Source organism: Pogoniulus pusillus, chromosome 19, assembly GCF_015220805.1.
Source record: "Pogoniulus pusillus isolate bPogPus1 chromosome 19, bPogPus1.pri, whole genome shotgun sequence".
Classification (NCBI taxonomy): domain Eukaryota; kingdom Metazoa; phylum Chordata; class Aves; order Piciformes; family Lybiidae; genus Pogoniulus; species Pogoniulus pusillus.
Genome location: NC_087282.1, coordinates 18,770,770 through 18,789,939, shown reverse-complemented (window position 1 = coordinate 18,789,939; position 19,170 = coordinate 18,770,770). Strand labels below are relative to the sequence as shown.

Here is a 19,170-nt window from a genome sequence, read left to right as displayed (position 1 = left end):
TGATAGGAGACCTAAGTTTCCAGCCTTTGTTTGCAACTTCCTCTATTGAAAACAGTTCTGGCTGAAACCTTGCAAGTGTCCAAGAGGAACAAAAATCAACTTCTTTATTCCTTCACCCCTTCTCCACTTTCAGACATATTTCTGGAGAGCAGGCTACAATACACACAGCTTCTCCAGATGCAACCTCTTTTTTGGCTGAGGAAACTGTCCCAGTTGGCCTTCAAACAATCTGCTATGCCCTATGCACATGCACACCTACTCAGCAGCATGTGAACTGGGAGTCAACGCATTTGGGAAACGTCAGACCAACTTAGGCTGATCTGCACAGGCACAAAAAGCCCACTGTATCCTGACAGCACCACATTCACTGGCACATACCACCTCTACGATGTCCAAGTTGTCCCAGGCTTCCCAACTACTGGGTTCAATGGGCACATCCTATGCCTCAAGTCCTAATGTGCCTGCCTGTGAAATTTGGCAACCTTCCACTGGGAGAGATGACAAAACATTCTAATGGCTCTGGAAACAAATCATCCTTCATCAAATAGGAATCCTACAGCAGGATTGGTCTGCTGCACTCAAACCATACAGTGGTACTGCCTGTCCCCCTCTGCAGGTCAAAATGCACACACAAGACCAGCTCCTGCTTTCAGCAACTAGAAGCTCCACTAGAGCAGTTTGACTTTTAGAGCAGCAGAGATAGGCTACTCTACAACTCTGATGTTAATAAAAGGCAATGGAATATCTGCTGAAACAACTTGGCTTCTGGGGGCAGAATTTTTTTACAAGAAGCCTGTTATCATAAATATTTCATGTTAGACTGAAAAAAGCAAATATTACAGCAAAGGTGTTTGGATTTTTGGTGTTGTGGGTTTTTGTTGTGGTTTTTTTTTTCCCCTGGCTCTTCCCTTTTTCTGTATAACAAGACAACATCATGGACAATCTGTGTAAATAATACATTTGAGAGTCCATTATCTAAGCCATATACATATTTATTTCATGTTGGTTTTGTTGCATATTTTAGTGTAATTGTTCCTAAGTTTAAAGCCAAGAGTAAAACAAGAGTAGACAAACCTACTACAACAGAAATAATCAGTAAATTGGCTACTTCAACAAAAAAAAACCCAACCAAGCAGCAATTCCCCTCCCTAAAAAAAAAACAAAAAAAACCCAAAAGAATCCATGTTAAAACTTAGCATAATAAACATGATGGAAAATTCCTTGGGTTCAGTAAAGCAAATAATTTCAGAAGGCTACCAAACGTTTCTCTTGTGCCCTTTTCCTCAAAATGTTTTAACTTTTAACAACAGAAATATATGAGGATAACAACATTGCAAATGCTGTTATCAGATGTAGCAATCACAGTATCACCAAGGTTGGAAGAGACCTCATAGACCATCAAGTCCAACCCTTTACCACAGAGCTCAAGGCTAGACCATGGCACCAAGTGCCATGTCCAATCTTGCCTTGAACAGCCCCAGGGATGGCGACTCCACCACCTCCCCGGGCAGCCCATTCCAGTGTCCAATGACTCTCTCAGGGAAGAACTTTCTCCTCACCTCCAGCCTAAATCTCCCCTGGTGCAGCCTGAGGCTGTGTCCTCTTGTTCTGGTGCTGGCCACCTGAGAGAAGAGAGCAACCTCCTCCTGGCCACAACCACTCCTCAGGTAGTTGTAGACAGCAATAAGGTCACCCCTGAGCCTCCTCTTCTCCAGGCTAACCAATCCCAGCTCCCTCAGCCTCTCCTCGTAGGGCTGTGCTCAAGGCCTCTCCCCAGCCTCGTCGCCCTTCTCTGGACACGCTCAAGCATCTCAATGTCCCTCCTAAACTGGGGGCCAGAACTGAACACAGCATTCAAGGTGTGGTCTAACCAGTGCAGAGTACAGAGGCAGAATGACCTCCCTGCTCCTGCTGACCACACCATTCCTGATGCAGGCCAGGATGCCACTGGCTCTCTTGGCCACCTGGGCACACTGCTGGCTCATGTTCAGGCAGGTATCAATCAGCACCCCCAGATCCCGCTCTGTCTGGCTGCTCTCAGCCACTCCGACCCCAGCCTGTATCTCTGCATGGGGTTGTTGTGGCCAAAGTGCAGCACCCTGCACTTGGAGCTATTGAACCCCATCCCATTGGACTCTGCCCATCTGTGCAGGCGGTCAAGGTCCTGCTGCAGAGCCCTTCTGCCCTCCAACCCAGCCACATCTGCCCCCAGCTTGGTGTCATCTGCACACTTGCTGATGACTGACTCCATGCCCTCATCCAGATCATCTATGAAGATGTTAAAGAGGATGGGGCCCAGCACTGATCCCTGAGGGACACTACTAGTGACAGCTGCCAGCTGGATGTGGCGCCATTCACCACCACTCTCTGGGCTCGTCCCTCCAGCCAGTTCCTAACCCAGCACAGAGTGTTGCCATCCAAGCCACGGGCTAACAGCTTAGCCAGCAATACAGATGTGGAGTCAGAAAATGACTTTCAGTTGATTCCAGTATTCGGTAAACCTCAGCAGAATGTCAGTGTTTTGCCAGTTGGTCTCATTTTGGTTGCAAACATTCCTCACCGAATGGAAAGAATCCATATTAATCTTTGCATTTAGTTTGTTAAATTATTTCAGTCTGATAATAGCTTTTTTTTTTCCCCCTCTCTAGCATGCAGTACTACATCATAGAATGGTTTAGGTTGGAAGGGAACTCAAAACTCAGCCAGTTCCACCCCCCTGCCATAGGCAGGGACACCTCCCATTACAACAGGTCACTCAAGGCCTCAGCCAGCTTGGCCTTGAACACCTCCAGGAAGGAGGAGGTGTTCAGCCTCCCTGGGCAACCTGTGCCAGTGTCTCACCACCCTCACTCTAAAGAACCCTTTCTTAACATCTAGTTTGAACCTCCCCTCTGCCAGTTTAAACCCTTTACTCCTTGTCCTGTCATTACAAAACCTTGTCAGTAGTCCCTCCCCAGCCTTCCTGTAGGCCTTTTTCCGATACTGGAAGGCCACTCTAAGGTCTCCTCAAAGCCTTCTCTTCTCCAGGCTGAAGAGCCCCAACTCTTGTAGCCTGTCCTCACAGCAGAGCTGCTCCAGCCCTCTGATCACATTCATGGCCCTTCTCTGGACTACTCCAACAGTTCCATGTCCATCTTGTGTTGGGGGCTCCAGAACTGCACACAGGACTCCGGGTGGGGTCTAATGAGAGCAGGGGGACAGACTCCCCTCCCTTGCCCTGCTGCCCACACTGCCCTTGCTGCAGCCCAGCACAGGGTTGCTGTCTGGGCTGCACTCACACTGCTGGCTCATGTTGCGCTTTTCATCAGTCCAGACCCCCAGATCCCTTTCCTCAGGGCTGCTCTCAGCCATTCACCACCCAGCCTGGACTTGTGCTTGGGATTCTGCCTACCCAGATATAACATCTATGGACTATTAGAAGTCCTTGCTATATTGAAACTTCAAATGAAGCAAAAGCAATGCAATGTTCTGATGTTTCTGAAACAAAGTTGGAAAACAAAAGCCAAGCAATTTCTTAAAATCTTCCCCCTAACGTTTCTGCTGAACTCCACATGTTTTGATTCAAGGGAAACTGTTTTCAGACAGCACGTTGTTCCCTAAGTGGCTGCTAACCAATTCTCACAAATCACCTCCTAAAGCACACTAATTCCTTTTCACCCGAATCCCTGGATGCTTTAGAACAAGTCCTGCCTTCATTTTAATAGCTACAGTGACAAGGAGAGCTCCATTGCCAGTGAATTCATGTGGATTTGAGCAGTGACAAGAGGGAGAGGCAAGAAGGAAACACAGCTCTCCTGAGCTGCAGCTGCCCACACCAATTCTGCTCTAACCTTTAGGCAAAAGGGAGCACCTCACAGCACTGCTACTGATGGCATGCCAGCTATTACATCTCATAGAATCAACCAGGTTGGAAGAGACCTCCAAGATCAGCCAGTCCAACCTAGCACCCAGCCCTAGCCAGTCAACTAGACCATGGCACTGAGTGCCTCATCCAGGCTTTTCTTGAAGACCTCCAGGGACGGTGCCTCCACCACCTCCCTGGGCAGCCCATTCCAATCCCAATCACTCTCTCTGGCAAGAACTTCCTCCTGACATCCAGCCTAGACCTACCCCAGCACAACTTGAGATTGTGTCCCCTTGTTCTATTGCTGCTTGCCTGGGAGAAGAGACCACCCCCACCTGGCTACAATGTCCCTTCAGCTAATTGTAGACAGCAATGAGGTCACCCCTGAGCCTCCTCTTCTCCAGGCTAAACAACCCCAGCTCCCTCAGCCTCTCCTCATAGGGTCTGTGTTCCAAACAATGTCAGCTAATGACATTATCTGTGCAGGGCACGGAGAAAGCCACAGTTGGCTACAAGATACATCTTCTACAAGTTGATAGTTTCATATTTTCATAGTGAAGAAGCTAGCTCTGAGAAGGTGCTTCTAAAGCAGATTTTAAAACCCTCTTGGGAATCCCACAAGTCAGCAGGTTACAAGGGCAGGCTTCCAACACACAAGGGATTAAAAAAAAGAGTCAGTATTCTCTAAACTGCTGAAAAATACTTTCTTCTTCACTTTTATTCCCAAGATCCATATTCACAGATCTGCACAGGCCACAAAAATTACTGCTGGCCAGCAGCCCAAGAACAGCTGAATACCAGACAGGAAAAGCACAATTTTATCACATTTATGGATTTTACAATTAAATTGGACACTACAGTTTAAAATTACTTACTGGAAATTTCATTATGATGGGACAAGGGCCTGACCCACACCTGCATCTACTGAGCAAGCTGGCTGACCCTAGACAACAATGAAAATTGGCTTTTAAACTCCATTTCCCCACAAGTGCCTTGGAAGGGTAGGAGTAACAATTGTCCCACCAGATTCTGCTGCTGTCCATCCAAGCAGCTGCAGTCTGAATAGTTGTGCTACCACCAGACATAGCCATGCCTGGCTAAGCCAAACACTGCTTTCTGCAGGGCACCAGAGCTGTGATGCCCGCAGGGAACTCAACAGCAAGATTATCACAGAGCCCCACATGAATCCACATGGTGCTGGGAGACATCATGATACATGCTCTCAGGAGAAGCTCTGCCCAGCAGCAAGCACAAGGACCATGCTGTCAGTGGCACTGGTTCTGTTGCCAGCTATGTTGGCAGGTTGCCCTGATCCCTCCTTTCCTCCTATGTCCTACACAGCGCTGGCTTGTTCCTGGCGAGGCAATTCAGAGATTGTGGAAGAGGAGCTGTGGCAATTGTCCACAGGAGCTGACCATGCCAAGGTAAAGCTGTGGGAACATCCCTCATGTTTCAGCACTTCCCATCCCCAGTGTTAAAAGTCTTGCTGCCTAACTTGGCAGACTTCCGAGTAACCTTTACAGAGACATAAATCAGCATGTGGTTTGCAGCACAGCAAACGACCACGCTCACAACTTCACCTGCATAACAAATAAAAACAATTCCTTAATGCTCTTCACTTCTGTCTGCTCCAGAAAAGCAACACAACAAAGCTCCAGTCCTGTCCCAAGAATTGCCCAAAGCTGAAATACCAAGTACAGAAGAAATCTCTCTTGCACAAGCATGATAGTGCTTTTAACTGCTGCTAGATGGCCCTTGTAGGACAAAAGTGAAACCTCTACAGCTACAACTCAGCAGCTTCTAACACAACTGTTTCTTGCAGCATCATTTCATGATGTGTCTGCTCTCACACAAGTCAGACTGCCCAGAAGTAAGCTCACTTCTGTAGCGAAGATATTTAACTGAGGGCAGAATGAGCTATAGATGCATTCTGCAGTTCAAACAAACCAATATCCATTCTCCCCATCAGAAGGGCTGATCAGCTAGTGGACAAGACAGAAAAAGACGACACTGGGGAAGACAGAGATAGGACAAAACCCAACCAAGCCAGAGCTCATTCGTGGCCACTGTCCCAGCGCAGCAGACCCTCCAGCAGCAGACATCAGAGCTCAGGTTGCTAAAGCAAAGCAGGAGCTAAAAGCAATCAGCTTTGCAACAGTCCCACTGTGCACAATCCAGCTGTGCGCGCTGGAAGTGCTGCACTTTGACAAACTCATGGACAATATCAATCCAGTACAGACCTCAGCAGGAGAATTTGCTTCTTTATAGACTGACACTTGTAATAATGTCTGCAACAAATCACTACTGCTACAGGATTACTGGAGACCCTGCTCAACACAACAATAATAAAGGCTCCTTCAGAATAGGATTGCAATTTAGATTTTTAAAACATATCCCTGAAACAATTTTCACCAGTCCCACCAATGTATTTTGCAGAGGTAACTTACACAATTAAATAGTTCTGAGTAGGTCAAGTATTCTAAAATGCAGGCATGCAAAGAGCTGCTCACTCTGATGCATATCTTCATGTAGGCATGTTTCTGGATGCTCCTGATCAGTCAGGAATACTGAAATTAATGTCACTAGTAAGGTGCTTAAAATGTTAGCAAAGCACTTGAGTGGGGAATTAAGAGCTTGAACTATTTCTTGGTCTTATCAGCAGTGAATTTTCAGTATGTTCTCCTACCTGCGAAACAAGCACGTCCCAGTGCCAGTGTCTGAAGCATTATGCAACACAAGCTCAAAATGCAAGCAGTTTAGGCTGAAAATACACTGCCCTCTCCCATGTGGACCTTCAGGTCCAAGGCACTGAGGAGCTGGAAGCGGCAGGCCTGCCAACAAATTATCTGCAAGCATTTTACTACTCTCTAATGGCCTTTATGGCACATCTAATTATTGTACATTGCTCTGCTTCGTCAAAGAGCCTTTATTGTACAGAAGCACTCAACAGCCGAGAGGTTTTTTCACATCCTTACTCTTCTATTTTTGATAAACTAGTCCTACACTTAAGAATCTTAATTGAATCCAGCTGAAATATTCACTAACTAGAACCAGAACTTCACAATTTACTAATTAACTTCGCATGTATGATCCATTATTTTAAATTCCAGGGCTGAATATAGTTTGGTGTTGCCATGCAAATAAAGCAGGGAAGCCAAGATGAAAAACAAAACAAGACAATAAAACCCTCTCACGCTAGGGAACAAAATTAACATTCTCCTGGCACTAACAACTAAATACACAACTAAACACACTACCTATTCCTCTATATTTTAGTTAGCATTCTCCAAGTCAGCTATCCACAATCTAGTAAGCTGGATTGATAGTAGGCATCTCCTGCCCACCATTCACACCTCCTGTATTGAAAGTCCTCTCGTTAAATCAAACTTTGAATAGACCTCTGGGTGCCATCTTCTGCTGAAACCAGGGCTGAAGTCAGGTTACCCAAGCCAATGTCAAACAGACTTGAATAGTTCCAGCAAGAGTGACTCCATCACTACCCTGGAAAACCTGTTCATTCCAATGCTGACTTCCTCCCCCAGTAAACAATTTACATTCAGATGGAATTCCTCTTGAGCAACCCATGTCTGGTTTGTTTTGTCCTGTGCATCCCTGTACTTGCCTCCTCTATACTAACTACCTTTGAAGCATTTGAAGACTGTTACTAGATTGCCTTAAGCCTTCTGTAATGTTTCTCAACTCTCTTCATGTTTTAGAGGCCCTCTGCTGGACCCTCTTCAGTTTCCCAATGTTTCCCTGGAACTAGGGAAGACAGAACACAGTATTTCAGGCATGACTTAACAAGAGCAGGGGAAGTAATTGCTGATTTACTCTTGATGATGTAGTTCAAGACAGAGTTCACCCCTACTGCTGCAAAGGTGCACTGCCAACTTCACATCCTTTCGGGTGAAGAAGGAAAAGGACCACCCTGATGAGGTGGAAGCTTTTAAAGAAAGCATGCAGACATGTATGAGACTGTATTTAAGAGCTGTACACAGCTGAGAGAACAGGACACATCTAGTAGTATGTGGACTGTGGACTTCACAGATGTTACTAAAAATCAGAGGCATGAAGAACCTAAAGACTGAGACAACAAACCATGCCTCCCTATGCTATTCCAAACGTATTTCCTAAGTTTTCAAGGCAACCTGTTCATAAGCACCACAGCATCTCCAATCTCATTACAATGGCAGTAGCACACTTTCAGCTCAGTTATTCCTGAAAGAGATGCCCGTTGCCAGGCTTAGCAGTCAGTCTCCGTTATTTGTTCGCACTGCTAAACCAAGGACCTGCACAATGAGTTGTTGACTCCATCCAGTACACTGCAGCAATACTTCTTTATACCCTGCTGCCTGCAATAATTAACTAGTTTTTCATATGGACAAGATAAGCAGCTATGCTACTAAAAAACTGAACTAAGAAAATTAATAGACAAATAAGCATTTCTACCAACCGCTAGTGAAACAGAAAGTAGCATGTTGTCATTTCTATAAAGAACAAATGATTTCCCTACTTGACTCATCAAAATCTCAGTGCCTTGAAGGCTAAGATTAGCTTGAAGACTGTAACTTACCACAAATGATAACAAAACATGCCAAGAGGACGTGACATTTTAACGTCTCTGCTTCTGGCTGTTTGGAGACTGCAACTGAATTTCAACCCCAAGACACATTCTTCAGGAGGTGGCTTCTGACTCACCCCCACAACAGACAGGTTATGAAGTTTTCAGCTCATGTGTGTTCACCTTTTGGGTTGCACTGAACATAACTGTCACGTTTTTCACATTTAACCTTCCAGTAACTGCCTGAGGTGTTACCATTGATAAAAGGCCTCAATACAGTGCACAGACTTTAACACTTCATAATTTAGCATGGTCTTTATTCTTTCCACCCAGTACCACATCTAAGAAAAAGCATGTTGCTTTCCACCATCCCTCCCAACTTGGTCTCAATTACTTCAGCCAGTTATTCAATTGAATGAATTATGAAGAACTCAGCAGACTTTCAAATTGTTTAAGATAAACTGAAAAGACATATTAATGCTTCACTACACTCCTGCCACTGTGTATCAACAGCTAACTCATAACTCATGTCAACAATTGAAACATGATTAGATGCCAAGAAGCAGCTGTATTAAAAAAGGCAACAAAACCCAACCCCCAAAACACTTCCTTACTCAGACCTGCTTCCTTTTTGTATCCAGTCTTATGTGAGTACATAAACCCAAAAAAATCACCACTACAGAAAAGCAAGATTTCTTCCACTCTCTGCTAATAAGCTCCAGCAACAGCACTGTTGCATCTTCAGCAGTTGCATTACCAGGAAGCACTTCTTCCCTTTTGAGTCTCGCTGTTTCAAACCAGAGCACCTCTCTCAAGTTCCCTGAGCCCTCAGACTCCATGAAAGATAGAACCATTCTGCACACACAGCAGATGGAAATCTGTCAATGGTTTATCATCAACCTGCAAGATCATACTCCATATGCCTTGGGAACTTGTCAAAGACACTGACCTCTCATCCCCTAGGCCACTCAAAAAATACTGGCCCCCAGGAGAGGGCTGATCCACACCATTAAGACAAAGGAACTCAAAAGCCCCAGTCAGGTGCCTCTTGACATAAGAAAACAAGGAGACTGCACAGATGCTGGTGATGACCTCATTTGGCCCATGAAAACGTTTTAGAGCACAGATGAAAGAGATTAGAAGCAATTCCTCTTATCTTGATAACTAAGAAAGCAAAGCAGCTACCAACAGAGTGCCACAGTCTCTTCCAGCCATCAAGAGAAATTATCTGACTCAAAAAAGGCACCCACCTCAGTTGCACAATGTCTGCTTTACCTATTGACCTAACAGAAAAAATGACCCTGCAGTGAAAATTAAAAGGTAGAAATATACTGACAGGCTCCTACTGAACACAAACTACCCATGAAATATTAAACTAACAGCTGAAGGCTTCACAGGAGGAAAAAAATTATCTGCCTAAATTTACAGGTTTTTTATTACCACATGCACAAGGATGGACCAAGATAAAACTGTTCTACATCAAGAGTGATACATAATCACTACTCAGCAACACAGTCCAATCATGGAAGGAAAGCAAGGCAAGTCTACATAGCCACAGCTTTTAGCTCCGTGATGCTTTAACAGTGCACCACACCAGAACAGCATAGTGAGTACCAGTGAATAAAAAAGGTGGTGCTTATAAACTCTCCTAGATTGTTTTCTGCAGTTTACTGCCATCCCAAACAACACCCAGTTTGAGCTTCCCCAGTGTGATGGTTTGGGTGTTACCTGCTCCCCCTCCACTTTAGATATCACCCAGACTAGACTCAGCCAGCTCTGGAAATGAGAGGGTTCCAAGGCACCACAACTGCAGGCCAGGGAGGAAGCAAAACCCAAGAACTTGAAAGCGACACCTTCATCAATTTCACTTCCTTCCCAATGACACCAACAGGTACACAAGGCAAAACAATTCTGTGCCCTGTCTGAAGACCCTTACTGATTGGCAGCTCTGAAAATAAAACCCAAACACTGGCCCTCACACATGGGAGAGAAGCCACACAGCTGTTGTGGTCCCTGGCCTCAAAGGTTCTCAGCAAGATGGACAGGCCTTGCAAAACACAGTTCAGAAACTTCTCTTGCCCATATATATTCAATGTAGATAGTGCAGACTGGACATGATCTGACTTTAAGCATTTAAAAGTTCAGGACATGAAGGCATGAGAGAATACTCATACTTCTCCAACCACCAGCAAATGTGCCACTTCCAGCTGCCTTCAGAGAAGCCTCTGCTACCATGTTATGTGACACCATTCAGAATCACCTCTGATACACTACTGTCCTTTGGATTTCAGCTCCCAGAAGCCACCAATTAACTGAAAAACTCATTTCACATTACAAGAGAAAACAAAGTCCAAGTCTCACGACTTCTGGGTACCATCTGACTCTTTAATATCTAATTCATACTTTCCAAAAGGCTGAAGTTGCCAGTACTGGCATATTTACATCCTACTACTTCATAAGGTGTCAAAAAAATCTGCTAGCCTTTAGTCAGTTATTAGATGTAAATCTCAACTTTAGAACATTTCTAGACAGCTTGAGCATTATCACGGGTACAATTTATATCTCTTCCTTTTCATTTAAAAAGACACTGAACTGGAACTGGTCTGGAATAATTCAGTATGAACAATACTCTCCTTCAATAAATCCATTAAATGTTGTTTTCCAAGTCTAATGATGAATCCTTTAAATTTTATTTTCATTTTTATAGAGCTGCATATATTAAAATATATAGCCTTGTGAATCATCTTCACAGTCAACCAAGCAATTTAGTAATCTTGAACATAGTTTATTTAGCCTGAAATGAGTTTTGCTTTGCTTATGTGCAAATCACTACGTGTAGTTTCTGAATGTATGGGAGATTGTGACACCTCTGGAGAATAAAATGCACTCTATTGACATGAGTATGCTATGAGGATAACAGAGATTACCTTGTATCTTAAATATTTATGATCACAAACCTGTACTAGGCAAACTACAAGATGATTCCAGAATTCTCTAATTCACTCCATCAGTCCTAGCGCTGTACTGCACTGTCATCTGCCCACAAAGAGCAGCTCCATCCCCTAAGCAAGCCTCAGCAGAACACCCTGAATTCAGTGCTCACATGTATTTCTGTTGAACAAAGCCTTTGTTAGGGGTGTGCTTGCAGAGAGAGGGCTGCACACAGCCCATTGCCTCTCCATCGCATGATGCATGTGCACAAAGCTGCCCCTCAGCCTTGCAAGACCTCGTCTCAGTGCCTCGCGTAGATGTTTCAGCTATGCCAAGTGCAGAATGAGCTGAGATTCAACTCGCCCATTCTGCAGAGCTGTCAGACCTTGGTCTCTTGTGCTCAGTGGAAAGCAGCCTTTGGGTAGGATTTTCAATTGTCATTGTCAATATTTCTTACACATTTTGGCAATTAACATTCCAGTGAAGCACACAACAGCTGAAAACATTTTCTTTTGCAGCAGAGAGGCAAACCATGCTGCTCCTTCCTGGTCTTGCCATGATTCACTCTCAACATCCTCAGAAGAAGAGGAATTTGTTTCCCTCCCAGTACAAAATAAATTCAGGAATGAAGAGAAAGGCAACTATTGCAGAGGCTATCTGGGAGCCACAGCATATTTTCACAGGTAGAAAACTCTGTGATTACACTGGCAACAGCACCCCGAATATCTCTTGGCCTCTAATCTGTTCATGTGAACCCTGAGCCTCTTTTTAATTTAGTTGTACTGACCTCAGTATCTGACTATCTTGGAAACAACACAGACTTAGAGCAGCAAAGAATTACATGAGTAAGATCCTGTTCTGACAGAATAAATTTTAAAACATGTGCTATGGGGAAGGAGAAACTGTCCAGAACTGCTTCTGTAGAGCACTTCCCAGAACCTTTGAAAGACTACCTACAGGTACAAAGGGAAGCCAAAACGGGATCACACTGGAACTGCCGCCAGAGGATGGACACTGAAACACAACACATGTTCAGCACGTTGGCATCATAGGAAGACAAAGGGTCCAGCATTTCTGCATCAGGGTCACCTTGTGCATTTCTCCTGCAACAGGGATCCACAGAGAAAGAGCCTGTGCCAATGCAACAACTGGGCATGCAGAAGCTCCTCAGCAGTGAGACCTGAGGGGGAAACAACACCAGAGAGCTTCCCCTAATGTCGTTTCTTTTCTGAGGTACCTCTAAGGGTTCAGCAGCATGGCCTTTTCCTTCCTCCATCTTCTCTCTCCAAATGGGAAAAGCAGAAACTCAGTTCCCTATTTTACTGCCTTTATTTTCTCCTCTTAAATCACTCTCAGGAAAGGCTTCACAATGAAAGGACACTTTTCTGGGCTAGTTCTTGTAACTGAAGGTGTGTGTTACGTAGTGCGTGCAGCATGTTACCGTAGACAGCAGTTAATTCCTATTGTTCCTTGCCTGGTGGTTCTGCTTTGCTATCTCAGTGACAAAGGTAAAAATGGAAACAAAAATCTTCACAGCCTGCCTGCAGAGCAGCATTCACTGACACCCCTATCTTGAGCAGTACTGGTGGTCTAGTCTCAGTGGAGCTCTACATTCAATCCAGGCCAAATTCAGTCACCACTGACATCAATTTGAATTTTGAAAAAGAGAAAACAACCACAGGATAACAAAAACAGGGCAAAGGAAAATCAGTCTAAAAGCCAATGCACTGATCCAACCTGTGGCAGCAGAGAGACATGAAGACAAGACAGAAGGAAGGGGCACAGAGGTTCACAGGTGACACCATTTTGTATTACACAGAAAAGACAGCGAGAGGAACCAGGCTATTGCTGGAACAGTATGGTTCACCTTCTTAATGCTCATTTCTCCTTTAGGGAAAACAGCTTTATTAAGAACAGCATCATAAATTAAAGAGGCATCCAAACCTTATAGACTTGTCCATATGTCCCATTTCCAACAACCTGCACCAGTTCAAATATTCCCACAGGGTCCTGCAAAAAGCAGATAAAATGATGTTACTGAAGCAAAGCAACCACTTCGTAACAGAGCATAACTATGTGCAGTCAAAGCGAAATCGTCTGGGGCTTATCTCCTAATGACCTCTATTACACACTAAAATGGAAACAGCCAAATTACAGTGTAGGAAATACATTAATACTGAAGTTTTCAGTCACACTCCTCAAACCCCTACACACAACACAATTCAGTGAAGATCTGTAGCATGGCAATGCAGCAGATACAAGTAAATGGAGATGTGTGAAGAATACAGGAATTCCACTGATTCAGCTTAGCAGTAGAATAAGGAATTAAATCCAGGTTTCCTAAGCCTCAAAGCTCTAAGCCAGCCTGGAGGCTGAGCTGCATCTTCTGCTGTGAAACACTTAGCACTGGCGACGTAACAGAGGAAAGAACTTAAACCACAGACATGAAAAAATACTATATGGGGCACCTGAGCCAAACTACCTTAGGAAAGGGCAATGCATCAGCCCAGGCATTCCTAACACTACAAATAGCCTGAGAATGCTCAATAGTCCTGCTTGGTAAATGCTGCAAGGTGAAACTGACTGATGTACTGGAGTCTTGGCTTTGAACCCAAGCTAGATTGCTGCTAATATGCACTAAAAAAACCAGGTCAGTGTACTATACCACAGGACCCAATTTTCATCCTACTCGTTTGTATAGGGTTAACACTCCTGGGAGAGTAACCCTGAACCTGACCCTAGGGGTCTTGGCCCCTCCCCAGGGGTGGGCCACACTCCAGGTGATGGTTAGCCCACTCCCCCCCCTTCCTGTGGTATAAAAGAGAGAGGAGCTTCCTGCTCCTGGGGCTCTTTTCTTTGCTCCCTCTCGACACACACACACACACTGCATACCAGCACACCACGTGGCAGCCACGAGGCAGAGACACCATCACATTGCTCGGGTTGTATCCAACCCTATTTGTATTTTGCTGTTTTCCCTTCCTTATCCTTTGTAAACTCCCCTACCTCCAATACCTTTTTCTAAGTTATTGTTAAACTTTTCCTTTTTAACTTCCAAATCGTGCGAGATTGATTTATTTGGGTGTGCTCACCTCTCTCTCTCTCCCCCTATCTTTGGGAAAAGGAGGGGGAAGAGGGGAGTGCACTCTATAAATTCTATAAATTGTCATTGGGTCTATTAAATTTATTAGAGTCTCTGGGAACCTGCATTTGAACCCAAGACATCGTTTAACACCAGTCACTATAAAAACAACCACTGCAGATTTCCTCCTTCAGTGATGAGAAGTGGCAGCCTTTCAGATACAGGAAGACCATCTTGGTGGAAGGCATGGGTGAGTAAATGATCACTCCTGCATGACTGAGCACATTAAGAAATCTGTTGCTTCAGCTGAAACTCACTGGAGAGATTTATATAAAACATTAAGAACCCAGGAGATCAGTTTCTTGGTTCCTAGTGGAGCCATTTATCAGTCCACTCATTTCTTGGGATGCTATCATTGTGAGATTTATATAAAATATTAACAGCTTCAGGTGCCAGTTTTACCACATCTGGTTCAGCAATCTGCCATGTCAGTCGATGCCTACTGGTACTGCCGAGGGATGCGATACAGCAAAACGTTAGCTCAGAAGTACAATTTCTAAGTCCCCTGTTGCAAAACATCCTTTTAAAAGGTAACAGGCTGCTTCTCCACTCCACTTGCATGTTATTATTTTAAACTAAATAATGCTTACTTTGTATCTGATATAGAAAGGTTTACCTCAGCAAAATCCCAGGGGAAATAGATGGGTTTTTTCCTGAACAGATTCTACCTTTACTGGCACAACTGTCACAATAAATGGCAGTGTCTTTAACTGTCAGAGCAATACAGCACAGACTTCCACAACTGAAACGACTGATGAGTTTATTTGGTTTTGACATTAAGTCAAACGAATTTCAACCTTCAGCCTCACAAGGCTATATTTTTCAAAGTATTAAATAAAAATATTTGTTAAAAAAAAAAATCAAGCAACTAACAACGCATAAACCAGATCAAGTCACTTATTTTTAACCCATGCACAGGCCAGCCTATTTCTTTTCTGCCTCTTACCTTTAAGACAAGATAATAAGGCACACCCTGACAGACTTAAAATCCAGTTCCAAAAGCCCTCACACAAAAGGAAATCACTAGGACCACTCCTGTATGGCACTAAGCACAGCTGTAACAACGCATGCAACACTGGGACCTTTGAAAGTGCTCTGCTTCCTTCTCATTTCTTCCTATTTTGTTTCCACTAGTCTTGGGTATATAAACAGGCCACACGCTTTGCTTCAGCAGACCTACAGTCAGCAACAGTCCATTGCTGGTACTAAAGAGGTAGTACAAACCTCTGCTTCACATGTCGCCTTCCCACAGGTCGCACATGGCCCATGCAGTAAAGCGCATAGCATCTCGCTGAGCAGCTCTTCCAGACAAGGGCCTCTGTGCACAGTATCTACTATACACTTCCACAGCAAGCATGAGCAGCACCCCATTTCCAAACCTCTCCTGCAGATACTAGCTCTGCTGGATTAAGAAGTGTTTACAGCACACACACCCTGCATTTTTGACTCAGAGTTTGCAACTGTTGCTCTCACTTAAAGATGTGCTCTGTCCTCACTCTTCTTCTCCAAAATTATTTGTTATGCAAGTATAACTGTATTAACATACCTCAAAACTGGCTTCTCCTCCCTCCAATCAATTTCCATTCTCATAGCTTGCTACCAAAGGTTTCAGACACTCTAAGAAAAACTCAAATGTTTATCTAAATAAATGCTAGCATTAACTTCAATATAGAGAAAATCCTACTCTGTCCTTGTTTGCTAACTGAGCATTAGTGACTCAAGGCTCTGCAGCTCGGAGTGCAGCCAAAATACTTGGCCATCTCTCTTCCTTTAGTCAGGACACCACAGTAAACCGAGCCTAGTTAATAGTCATAAAGGATATTAATCTGGAATCCAGCTTTGGTCCTTGTATTGCCCTTGTTTGCTTGGATATCAGCAGTGCATTGTTTGCTGGCACTTCTCACAGTGGGCCAACTTAATTATTTTGGAGTTAGGTATCATCTTTGATGTAATGCTTTCTCTCAGCTACCATTTAAGCCCCATGGTCCATCTAACCCTTCACCAGCCAGCACCTGCCAAATTGGTTCCCTTTGACAGAGGCCAAAATTCTGGCCTGAACATTCATCACTTTAAGGTTAATTACTGTAATGCACTGTACCATATGGTGGCCTTCTTGCTTTCCTGCAAGTCATCTGCAGAGTATTCAAACGGCAAGAGCAAGACTGCTGACCCAGAAGCATCCAAATCCACATCCATCTTCACAGCAGAATGAAAAACAAGGCACACAGCAAGAGCCCAATTGAAATGCACTTTTCACAATCACTGCAGCTAAACAAGATACAGGCGTCTGAACCTCAAGTTCTACTCAAACTTCAAGACCTCTGCACATCAGCGTGTAATGCAGAGATTAAAGGCTTTTTAACCATCAGATCGCCCTAATGAACCCAGGGCAGAAGCATCCCAACAAGATGCTCAGGCAACATTTGGAACTACAGCACAAACCACCTCTTTCTAGGAAAATGGGAAAGCCCTGGCAAGCACCCATTTGGAGGGGAGCAAGGCCAGCTCACACAGTTTGAAAATGACCCAAATCACAGCTGTGCTTCCCCACTGGAAAGTCCTGGCCACAGTGAGGCTGGCAGGAGCACAGCAACAGGCACGTCCTACTGGCCCTGGGAACACATAAGGCAAAGGTAAAGCATCTGTCTTTACCGAATTTCTACAGCTCAGCCTCACCCACCTTCTGTTTCCCTCTACACACAAACCCCAGGCCATGGCTGCTGACATGCTGAAAAGGTGTCCTCTGAAAGAACTTGCCTGTCCCTTTCCCAGCTGACACTGAACCTTGCAACAACACTCAGAGCTTCCGGAAGGTTCTTGCATTGGACAGCATGGACGAGAAGCCTGAACCCTGGCTTGCAGCACTGTTCTTTTTCAAGCTCACACAGGTGTCTCATAATTCACAGTAAGGAGACAAGGTTCACCTGCTACAGCTCTAACAAAGAGCTTCCACTTATGTGTCTTACTCCCCAGAGCAGAACCAGGTGCCACCTTCACAAACTTGACTGTCTCTGCTGCCTTTCCTCTTGCTGCCTCTGGTCTGGAGCAGCCTCCTCACCATGTGATTACTGCAAAGGCTTCTCCCAGCCCTCTTCTTTTTTTCTGATATTTTTAGAAAGCAGTTTGCTTTGGTTTCACTGTCTGGGGCTGCTTTTTGCCACAACTGACCTCTTCTCTCCCTTGTGGAGAGTGCTCAAAAAAACCCCAACAGCTGCCCTGGTTGGACTGGGTTGATAGGTGGAACTATAGGGCATCACACGCAGCTGTGTCCACTCTCTGTGGAGATGAAACACCAAGTGTGGCTTTAATGTAGCCAACGCTTGGACACAAACACAAAAGCGTACTGCTAAAACTTCACAGCTAACTAGGTGAATGATGACCTTTCCCTCCCCCCGAAGCTACAAAGTCTAAACCTCAAGGGGAGGAAAGAAAAAAACAAAAAACCACCGAAGTCAAAGCCTATTTTCTTCCAGAAAATCCTCGTCGCTCACTTGGTGTTTGTTTTCTGGGATTTAAGACACACACACACGCAGTTTCGCAGCACTCACATCGCCCTCAGGAATGCCGGTAGGAATTACTGCTTATCCTGGGAGGGGGCCGAACCGCACGGTGACAGCCTCCTGGCAGCGCAGGGCTGCGCTCCCGTGGGACACCCCAGCGAGCCCTGCAGCCTCAGCTGCCGGCAGGGCGAGCTCCGCGCTGCCGGCGGAGTGCAGCCCCACTTAGCCCAGGGACTCTGCACCCACCCGCACCAGCCCGAGCTCCGCAGCCTACTTCAGCCTCTGCACGGACGGCATCGCCCCGCCGCCCTCAGCCGCGCCAGCAGGGACACAACCGGGGCCACCGGCCGGGCTGTCCCACGGCCGCTGCTCCCCGCGGCGGCAGAGCGTAGCCCCCTCGGACCCGGGTGGGCAAGAGGCAATGGGCTGAATCGTCTGCACGCCCCACGGCAGGCCGCAGGGTCCGGGGGCAGCCTCCAGACAGCCCGGGGGCTATCCCTACCCCGCGGAGTCGAAGCGGATCAGCCACAGCCCCTCCGCGGGACACCCTCCGCCCCTCCTCCTTACCCGCAGCGCGGCCAGGTCGATGCCGTCCAGGCTGCGGGCGGCGCAGTCCCGGGCCGCGGCGCAGTCCCGGGCCATGGCGCTCCGGACCCGCCGCCGCGAGCTAACGGTCCCGCGGGCGGCCCGCGGCGGCCCGGCCGCGCCCCGGCGCGCGCAGCACGGCGGGCATGCCCGCCCGGCCGCGGGAGAGCCCTCCCCGCTCCGCGGGCGCGGACGGGGGAGGGAGGCGAGCAGGCAGGCAGGGAGGGAGGGGATGGAGGCAGCCCCCGGGGCCGAGCAACTTTCGCGGAGACAGCTCCTCGGGAAAAAAAGTTTGCGAGGAAGTGACGTGGGGCCGGGGCCACCTGCCGCCGCGCCCCGCCCGCGGGCACTCGCACCCGGGGGGTCGCCGCGGCACGCACAGACCTCCGGCACACCGGGTCCGGCTGCCGGCCCGGCACCACCGTGCCCACGAAACCGCATCCCGAAGGGCCAAGCGCACACGCGTCCGGGCCACCTCCAGGGACGGTGAGCACCTACCCGGGCAGCCTGGTGCGACGCCTGACCGCTCCGCTCCTTCAGCGGAGACAGTGCTCCTAACGTCCAGTCCGAACTTCCCCTGGTGCAACTTGAGGCCACATGCTCTTGT

The 19,170-nt window shown here is 46.3% G+C and overlaps 1 protein-coding gene across 6 annotated transcripts in view; it reads right to left on the bottom strand.

Annotated features, from left to right (window-relative positions):
* The window catches only part of NRK (Nik related kinase), a 118,526-nt gene extending 99,897 nt beyond the window's left edge, over positions 1 to 18,629 (bottom strand). For all 6 annotated transcript variants that reach the window (XM_064159549.1, XM_064159553.1, XM_064159552.1 and 3 more), the window contains exons 1-2: positions 18,546 to 18,629; positions 13,281 to 13,346 (exon numbers count right to left, since the gene is read on the bottom strand). In XM_064159549.1, coding sequence (XP_064015619.1) covers positions 13,281 to 13,346; positions 18,546 to 18,620 — 141 coding nt within the window. In that variant the 5' untranslated portion in view covers positions 18,621 to 18,629. The remainder of the gene's footprint in view (positions 1 to 13,280; positions 13,347 to 18,545) is intronic.
* Between the last annotated feature and the right edge of the window lie 541 nt (positions 18,630 to 19,170).